The following is a 10390-nucleotide window of genomic DNA, read 5'->3' as shown; positions in this document are numbered from 1 at the left end:
AACTCTTTGGCAAAGATTTGGAAGCTGTTTAAAAATGACAGTGTTATTCATTAAAATAATTCTGAAGAACAATGGACAATATTTTAAAGCTGTTATATGTTTCAACTGTCAGATGATAATGCACAGCTGCTGCCAGTAACGTGTGTGTGTGTGTGTGTGTGTGTGTGTGTGTGTGTGTGTGTGTGTGTGTGTGTGTGTTTGACAAAAACAGCTCTACAGAATCACACACATCCAATGGCTTGTAACAAACAAACATGTTTTATTTTCATTTATTCCATTGTGTTCGGATTAGTCAGGACAGGACTGGTGGAAAAGTGTTCAACATGATGCCTTTACTGCAGCAATATTCCTGCTTCTTAAAACAATGTTAAGTGTCTGTTGCTTCAGTGCAGAGTGCTTGTTGGTTAAATGGTGAACTTTCCGTGAAGGATGTAATAATTAAAACCAGTAAAATTGAAACATTTATTAAACTGAATCTTAAATATTCAAACACTTAATTAATTGAACAAACTGGTTATATAAGAATATTTTCATGTAACGTATCACACAATATATGACAACTTTTCTTGTTAAAATTTTGTTGAGACTGTTGTTTAACTCATCCAGAGGTTTTTGCACAGATTACGTTTCCTGTCACTGTGAGCTGCAGGGCACAGTAAAACAGAACACAGTCTGATACTGCAGCAGATCCACACGATTTTTCTTTTCATTTACTACTGCAGACACTCCTGGTACTAGGGGTTCAGCTTTTTGTTCAAATTTAGCTACACCAACCAGGTAAACAAACTGTGGACTGGATCTGGAGTACTGACGATACCACAGCAGAGAATCCGTTGATGTGGATCCATTGTACAGGCAGGAGAGGGTAACAGGATTTCCCTGCAGGACATTTACAGTAGGATAGACTGGTTGTATTGATAAATGGCTAAATGTAAATGGGCAGAGACTCACCATTTTAATAGACAGAACTGTATTTGTTAGTGAACAAAAAATAATAGCATTTGTTATTAGTTGAAGGACTAGTAGAAAGAGAAGTATTAGTGATAGTAGGTAAGAGGACACAGTAAGACATTATGGCTAATGCAGGTCAGTATTAGTATTTACTGATTGTTAATCAGGTGATGATTGTGGCTGTGCGCCCTTGCCCCATGACGTCATCACAGTGGGTGCCGCAGTGGGTCCTGAAAGTCCATATTTGTCGAGGTTTCCACTATCTGACACCAGAGGGCAATATTTTGCTGTGTTGTGACTTATTTTGTTTAATGTGGTTTAGTCCAGTTTATTTTATTTTTAGTTTTTGTTTGTTTCTTTCTTTAAAAAAGGTATTGTTATTTTTTAAAGAATAAGTATTACCAGGTTGCTGCACTACACAGTCAGTTAGTATTAACAGAGGCATGGCTCTCTCACATGTATGATTCCTTCTAAACTGGTGAAGAGTAACCTGCAGCCTCCTAACACTCCCATCTGTTACGGAACGCTCTCCTCCCACGAGTCACATAGTTTTTTAAAGGTTCGTAAAACCACTGATTTTATAGAATTAAAAAGCCATTCCTTTCCTTATTGCTAAAACTAAACTGCCTGAACAAAAGATTTGGGACATCCTCTTCATTTGCAGATTAAATCAACTTTCTGTGAAATATGACGTCTAGATTTGCTTACTGCAAAGTATATCCTACCTCCTTTCTTTGTCATAGTTGATAAGCCTTTTAACATTCACTGTTCACATACAAAAGCATAAATGTCCTTTTGAGCCATTGCTGTCTGGGGCTTATGGGTTAATAGTGTGAGTGTTTCTGTACAGGATGTGAATAATTACTCTCATTTTGGCTTCTTGTGTCACAGCAGGCACAGTAATAAACTGCTGAAGGACTGTTCTTCACTGTGTCCACCTTCAGATCATAGCAGCTTTTGGGTACACTAAAGTCTGCAGCCTCGGGGTGATCATGAGTACAGCAGCCAGTACTAGTAGTGTATAGGATCCTTTTAAAAGATTCACCATCTCTTTTTTTTGGTACCAATGAATATAACTCAATTTAACAGTTACTTTGCAGCAGTTTTGCCTTCTGCCTCAGTAAAGGAGAGCTCGTTTTATTCTACATTCTCTCCTAGTACAGTCACTATGAATAACAAACAAAATAAGTCACTGTAATTCTTAGTTATTTGGTGAAAGATCCTGATGTTTAAAAGATCTTTAAAGTTCCTGCTTGACATAGCACTTACCTTTTGTCAAAGAGAGAAGACCCATGTATATAAGTATCTTTTTTAGTTATATGCAAAATATTTTTAATGAATTTCTCTGCTTTACACACTCATCTTAAATTAAACTCTGTGCTCTCTGTTGCAAAAAGAAAAAAGGTCTTCAAGCTTTTAAACAATGTCATTTCCTGAAGTGGTCGAAGCTCCCAAAAAAGCGTGACCTGCATGTTAAATTGATGGTCATTCTGTGACGTTACACATTGTGTCACACATTTCATGCTTATGATAAAACTAAATCCAAAACCTACTGACATTGTCCATTCGGAAGCAGAGACACTCAACATGTTCAATACATAGTATGCAATAATTCAATTCATAGTGATGTTTGAGCTGTGTGTGGTTGTGTGGTTGGTCATAGCGAAAAAGTTAGAGCAGCATAGCAAATGTTAGCAAACACATAGCAACACTGATTTACTTATTGATCTTAAAGTACAACATGTGGTTTTCCCACAAACACAATAAAACAAAACTAATCCAGAATGTTTGATGGTCCATTTGCTGTGAAAGCAATCACAAAATTACACCTATTATGTAAATTTTGTCTAAAATTGATATTGTATTACCATGTTGATCTGCAATTGCAAATGTGTGTTTGGCATTGGTGATTATCCGGTACATTTTTGTTGAAAGTAGTACATTATCATTTGTCACTGACTGTGTGTATCCTGGGGATGCAGCTCAGTGAGCAGTGCATTTAGATGGTTCATGATCATGTAATAAAACATAAATACATAAATAAACATAAGAATGTGTGTGTGTGTGTGTGTGTGTGTGTGTGTGTAGTTGTATTTTCCTTCCTTAAACTTTTCTGTTAACATCTGTTAACATGGTTTAATAGTGTGCGAGTTTCCGTACAGGATGTGAATAATTTCTGTCACTGTGGCTGCTTGTGTCCCAGCAGATGCAGTAATAAACTGCCGAATGACTCTTCCTCGCTGGATACACTTTTAACTGATAATCACTGGATTGTCTCTCTGTGTTTACTGTGAAGTCCTTTGAGTCTGGATGGTTGGGCTCAGTGGTGAGGCCGGTACCATCTCCCTTAATGTACAGTATTCTAGTGAAAGGTTCACCGTCTTTCTTTTGGTACCAGTGGACATAATCACTCCCGGACAGACCTGCGACTTTGCAGCTGATAAACACTGTTTTGCCTTCTAACTTTGTCAAGGAGGGTTCACTCTGGTCCACTGACAATCCGAGTACAGCCACTGTAATTATTATTAAAAGTAAGTCATTGCATTATCTTATTTTCAGAATGCAATTTTAATAACCTTGCTTGATATACTTACCTTGGGTCAAAGACAGAAAAATCATATAAATGTTGCTAAGCATCTTTCATGAGTTCTTATTCAATAAAAGATATTTCAGAAAACATAACAGTTATCGAATGATGTCATTTCCTGAGGGAGGTGAAACTCATCAGAGTCTATGTGATTTGTTCTTTAAATGGCTTGTTACTTCTCGGCTTATACAAGACTCATTTAGGATATTATCAGATTATTATGTTTAACAGCAAAGCCATTTACCTTCTTACTTTATCAGCATGCACATGGAGTCTACTAAGTGCACACACTAGATTTGCTTTTATGTGCTATAAATGTTTATGGTGTGTGTCTTTCTTCTGTGACTCAGAGTAAAGTCTTTTGCTCTTGGTGTATATTGCAATTGTGATAGAGGTAAACAAAAGCATTATAGGTTAAATTACAAAGCTTCCCAGACACCTATTTTAAAATATTTTATCAAAATATTTATTAGATCTGCCAATAATTTTCATGATTATATTAATGTAAGACCTACATATCTGAACATGATGTCATGCAGACATATTTTCTTTTGAACAGAAAGGTAAATAAAATCAGGGAAAAGAGTAGCACAATAGTTATGGAGTGACTACAATAAAATCACATCTGCAAGGAAATCAGCAATAGTGTAAGGAAAAATGATCTAACAAATACCAAAGCTTTAGATTTATGATTCAGATTTTGTGTTATTTATGACATCTCTTTGAAATTCTCTAAGGAACTATATGATGACCCAACAACTACAGAGCTTTAATTTATGAACATATAATCATACCTTCATGGTGGGAGGTTTTTTGTACAGCATTGCTGGGTTTCCTGTTACTGTGGGCGCCAGGGCACAGTAGTACATTGCGGAGTTTGATATTGTAGCAAAGGAGATCAGCAGATCCACACGGCTTTGGTTTTTATCAAGGTTTACAGACATACCAGGAAGAACAGAGTCTTTGTCAATTTGACTTAGGAAGATGTAATCTATAAACTCTGGTCTAGATCTGGAATATTGGACATACCACTGAAGAGCATAATTAGTACCACTGACACTGTACTTGCAGGAGAGAGTAACAGGATCACCCTCTGAGACACGTTTTACTGTTTCTAGTGGATCGATTTTCTGTGTTGAGATCTCCCCTGGGTAAAATAAAAAGAGAAAGAGAAAAAATATTTTGAACTCTTTTAAATCAACATTCAGCAAAATTGTCACACAAATCAGAATTCATTTAAATTTCACACAAATTCATTGAAATTTATATTGAATTATTTCTTGATTTCTGTACGTGTATTGTGTTAAAAGAAAGATACAAATGTGTATATGCACATAATAAATACACATAAATGTAAGTCAAATGATGGGTAAACTCACAAAAAAGTGTCAGTAGGAGAGAAAGTGCAAAGAGCAGCATGATGATGGAGTGAGTGAAAGCCAAAGCTGAAAGGGATTCATGTAGTTTTCTAGTGAGGTAGAGAGCTCCACCCTTACACCACCTCACACTGATAATCACAATATGTTTCTCCCAAGATCCATTTGTTCCCAGTTAGGAATAGCAGGTAACCCACATCCTAACTCAAAAGTATGATATCATCATTATTAAATTTAGAATGACAAAAGCTAATAATACACTAAAACAAATCAATGTACCTCTGTAAAGCACCTCTGATAATAATTTGCACTTAAATTCAAGCTTTTTTCAGAAGCCTTCAGATATACATTCTTATAGCATATGAAACTTCATGGAGAATATGGAACAGCAATATTAACAATATCACTGTAGACTGTTCACAGAGTATAGTTTTAATTAAGGAAAAAAGCTGCTGGAATCAATTTATCTTTCTCAAAAAAGTCTCCCTGTAAGAATGATGACATCATAAAAAAATGTGGTCTTCACAAAATATACCTTTAAATGTAATTTAAAAGATTATATCTTACAGTTTTTCGAACAATTTTCCTTGAATGGATTATATTATTATGTGTTCCTTCTTTAATCATCACATACCTGATAAGGTGATGATGAGCAGTGCTCTATCCATGATGAATAAAGACTCCTGTTTTGTGTTTTTGTGAGGCTCTCAAAGAAAGCCTCAAAGAGCGCCTTATTGGCTTTTGTGCCTCATATTTGCACATTTACCTTCTATGTGTGGTTGTCCCTGTCACTACCTTACTGTGTGTGCATTTTTATAGACTATATGGATAAAAGATCTGGGACAAATACAGATTACAGCAACAGCTACTTTTATGACATCCCATCTTAAATCTATAGCTATTAATATAGAGTTGGTCACTGCTTCGCAACTGTAACAGTATCCACTCTTCTGGGAAGGCTTTCTACAAGATTTAGGTATGTGTCCATGAAATGTATGCCCATTCATGTGTGTGTAACGTGTGTGTGTGTGTGTCTGTGTGTGTATACAGAATCTTCATTCACGCTTGTTACAAATTAAATAACAATATATATTAGTTGCTCTTCAGCAGAAAAGAAAACTAATGTCATTGCATTATTACCAAAATGTTTGTAGTGAAGTGTGAGCATCATATACATTTTCATTGTTTTAGAAAAAACAATAAATTAATTAATCTCACCACCATTCTCTTCTGATACAATCCTGATTTAAAACTTCATTTTTTGGCACTATAAGATATGCAGATACCTACAGAGTGCTGCCACCTTATGGCAAGTGGCTTACTTACAATTTCTAAGAATTTCAAATTCTCAGGGAATAAAAACAAATAGATGCAAACTCATGGAATATATATATATATTTTTTAATAATTAAAATATCTGAATACATTATTTGTGGTATCTGTAAGTTTGACATTTTTAGTCCTATTATGTATTATGTCTACATTGAGATTTGACAAACAAGTTTTGTTTTTGGTTTTTTAGAAAAACTTTAGTTCTCTTCATTCAATGGCTTTACATTTCTTCTTGCATTAAAGTAAAGCATACACATCTATCTATTCACATCTCCAGAGACATCCACAATGAAGTTTATTTCTACAGGTTTTTGTACAGTGAATGATGTTTTCCTGTCACTGTGGGCTGCAGGGCACAGTAGTACAGTGCAGAGTCTGATACTGCAGCAGAGGAGATTTTCAGATCCACACAATTTTTGTCCTCATTTACTACTGCAGACATTCCTGGTACTGGTGGTTCAGCTTTTTGTTCAAATTTAGCTTCATCAACCAAGTATAGAAACTGTGGTCTGGATCTGGAATACTGACGATACCACAGCAGATAATCAGTTGTAGACGATCCATTGTACCGGCAGGAGAGGGTAACAGGATTTCCTTGTAGGACGTTTACAGTAGAAGACACTGGTTCTATTCCTTCTCCAGAACTATAACCTGCTGAAAAGAGTGAAAGACAAGAGCAATTTAGTGCAATTTAGGACTAGTTCGATTTAGTAAGTGTAAACCCTTCTTTATTATTTGAACCTTTCCCCAGGATGTTCAGTAGAATGTCCAGTAATCATGTGCATCTTACCTAAAATGAGAAACAGAACCCATTGTCCACCAATATATGCCATGACTGATCTGCAGATTCGGTTTCTGCTACAGTATCTTCTTTTCTTCAGCTTCCCTTAGACCGACCCAGTGTTACATCACCTGCAGTTTCTAGATGAACTCTGCCCTCTTCTGGAGGGTTTACAGAATTAATCTGTATCACGAGCAAACACTGACAAAGACTGGTCTGTATCATTATTTTCACACAGCACAGAACAGTAATTATAGTATCAACTAATTCCACCACAAACAATTGAACACTGAACTGGTAATTAGGAAATCATGAAAACACATAGAAGCTCTGCATATGTGCTAAAATACTGTTGAATACAAATGTGTCAGTCTGTCTCACCAGAGGTGTTGAAATGATTACAGAATGAAAAATAGGTTTATATGACATTTGATACAAAATTGCAGCAGACAGTGCAAGTATGATAAATACAGACAACATGGCAGCACATGCTATAAACTGAACATAATGTTATTAATAAAATATACACATATCTATACAGTAGATTAAACAATCCCTAAGTACAGGACACATGCCTGCTGTTCCAGTGTTTTCTGTATTTATGTTTATCAGTCCTCACTGGCTTATTGAGTGTATAGTTGGTCTTTTTGTATCCACTGAGGTCACCACTCCTGCATCTCTCTTCTTTGGCTGTATCTGGTTTCCTGAACTCACTGGAGAACCAGGGTTTGTAATTCAGATTAATCTGAATATACACATTATCTTCTAGAGATTCTGCAGTGTTTGGTTGATTTGTATGTATATGCGATGTACACTATAGTTGAACCATATGTAGCGGTTTTAACACTTTAATAAATCACAGTTGATATGGTTCATTGGAGCACCACCCTGATTAACAAGGAAATGCCCTGTTTTTAACTAATTTATTAATGATTAATCATTCTTAACTCATGAAAGTTACCATTTCGATAACGTGACTATTTTTTGTCTACCAAAAACTAAAGCATATGGTCAGGATGTGAATATGGCCCTCATTCACACTCAAAATATATGATATTCATCACTAAAGTAACTTCATGATGCCTGAAAACTTGATACATGTTCTAAAATAAATAATAAACTAAAAATTAATTGTTCTTGGATGCTATAAACAAATAGTTCAGTCAGAAAGGCTGATTGACTGGGCTATGTTGGAAGCCATTCTCAGTATTTGCAAAACTCACTGCCACAATAAATGGATTATGGATTAATGCAGTCCTTCATTGAATAGACTAATCTTTGTTTGTCACGTTATGGCCCCTCCCTCTCCTGAAACGTCTTCATGTGTTCGTCTGTTGCCAGGCCCTCTCATGTCGTCCACCTGTTCTGAATTATGTGTAATTGTTTTGTGTGTATATATGTCTCCTGTGTTGTAGTATGCGTTGCTGGTGTTTGAAATATATATAAGTCGAGCGTGTTGTGTTAAACGTATCGCAAGTGTATAAACAATAAATGTCTGTTTGATAAATGTCTGTCGTGCCTCTTCCCCACATCCTATTTGCCTCAAAGCGTCACCTTGTTGTTGTGTTGCTTGGCAAAAAAGGCTTGTTATCAGACTACATTGCCTGGTGCAATAATGGTTTATTGTGAATATTGTTAATAATAAATTAAATCATTTATTGAGGACTGGTGTATTTTGTCAAATGGTTTTGGTGGTTATCTTCATTATCCACTATCTTCTCTGTCTCTCTTTCTCAAGCACACACACACACGCACACACACACACACACATAGGTTCAAATCTGCTAGGCCCAATAGAGGGCCTGGGCCTAAATTTAATTACTTGGATCTTAAATAATTATAGGACAAATAGTGATGATTAAGAAGATTAAGCAGTGATGATTAATATTAATACACAATTAGCTTTTTTTTTCCAAGAAAGGGAAATATCAAATATAAATATGAAAAGAGGCCCAGGGCCTAAGGCTTAAGTTCTATGCAATAACTCTGCTAGTCCTGAGGCCTAAATCAGGAAAACAGATACAGTAGAACATTATATGCACTCATGCTCACTCACTCACTCACTCACTCACTCACTCTCTCTCTCTCTCTCTCTCTCTCTCTCTCTCTCTCTCTCTCTCTCTCTCTCTCTCTCTCTCTCTCTCTCTCTCTCTCTCTCTCTCTCTCACACACACACACACACACACCCCACAACAGCACACTCACATAGGCTCAAATCTGCTATGCCCAATATAGGGCCTGGGCCTAAATTTAATTATAAATAATGACAAGAGAAAAGTGATGATCAAACAGATATTAATACACTATGAGGTTTGTTTTCAAGAAAGGGGGAGTTGATAAGAGATGAGAAGGTAAGAAAGAGGACCATGATTGGAGGAATGACACTTCCTCCAGATAATAAAATAAGAGAAAATCATCACTGGAGGATGGAACTCCCTGAGGGGGGAGAAAAGAAGGATTAAAGAAGAATTCTAACTTAAGGATTAAGTTGTTCTTGAGGCTCCATTGTTGTATACAAATGGTGTCTGTGAAGTTCATCTGTTTTTCTCTACCATCCTGGCTGACTCTCATTGCCTGCTGAGTTGGATTTAATTTTTTGCATTCTTCACCTCACTAGTGCACCAACTGTAAACTAGTTTGATTAAAAATCTTACAATGCTGGTAGCAATTAGATATTTTTCACACTAGCAAGACTACAGTTTTTCAAAAACCTGAGGATATGACATTGACATTTGGAAAATGGGTAATTGTGTTGGCAGATATGCCCATGAAGATGTTCTTGCTAAAGCTACCAAACAAAAAATTGTATTTAGATTGCTTTGTTAATTACCTGTCCATCAGAAAACAGGCAACTAAATATGATCTTTCATATTTCAAAATTGGGGTTCTTAATCTTCTCACAATGCAAAAAGTTTAACTACCACATCTTCCATCCAAGCAATGACTTCAACATAAAAGTGCTAGAAGCATTCTTTAGTGTGAATGTTTGGTTTGCTCATTCTGGACTAGTGTAAAAAAATGTAGCCAACAGCAACTTCTCTGTGGGAGGATAGAGGAGTACCATTGTACACAAAACCAGGAAGTAATCACAATATTTAAATAATCCTCACCAAAATGATTAAATTGGTATGATTTGTGGACTGAACATAGGCTACTTCCTATTTTAAGCAAATACCAAGGTACATGGTACTTGCAACTTACTCAGATTAAACCTCACCCCAGTGTGCATTCAAAACATTCATATAAACTGCTCTGCACCTGCAAGTGACCTTCTGAATCAAATGCTGATTTAACGGAGAAGAGTTTGGTGTGAGAGATCACACACAAACACACAAACAAACAAACAAACACACACATACATTA

General features: G+C 36.0%; 1 gene segment (V, D, J or C); it reads right to left on the bottom strand.

Moving 5' to 3' along the window:
* Window positions 1-6382: 6382 nt before the first annotated feature.
* On the bottom strand, window positions 6383-7126 carry LOC118243004. The segment is given in 2 exon segments: window positions 6383-6900; window positions 7037-7126. Coding segments are annotated over 2 exon segments (396 nt in total).
* Window positions 7127-10390: the final 3264 nt, after the last annotated feature.

This window comes from Electrophorus electricus, chromosome 18 (genome assembly GCF_013358815.1).
Source record: "Electrophorus electricus isolate fEleEle1 chromosome 18, fEleEle1.pri, whole genome shotgun sequence".
NCBI classification, from domain to species: Eukaryota; Metazoa; Chordata; class Actinopteri; order Gymnotiformes; family Gymnotidae; genus Electrophorus; species Electrophorus electricus.
Note: the sequence above shows the minus strand (reverse complement) of the source record. Positions and strands in the feature narration are given on the sequence as shown.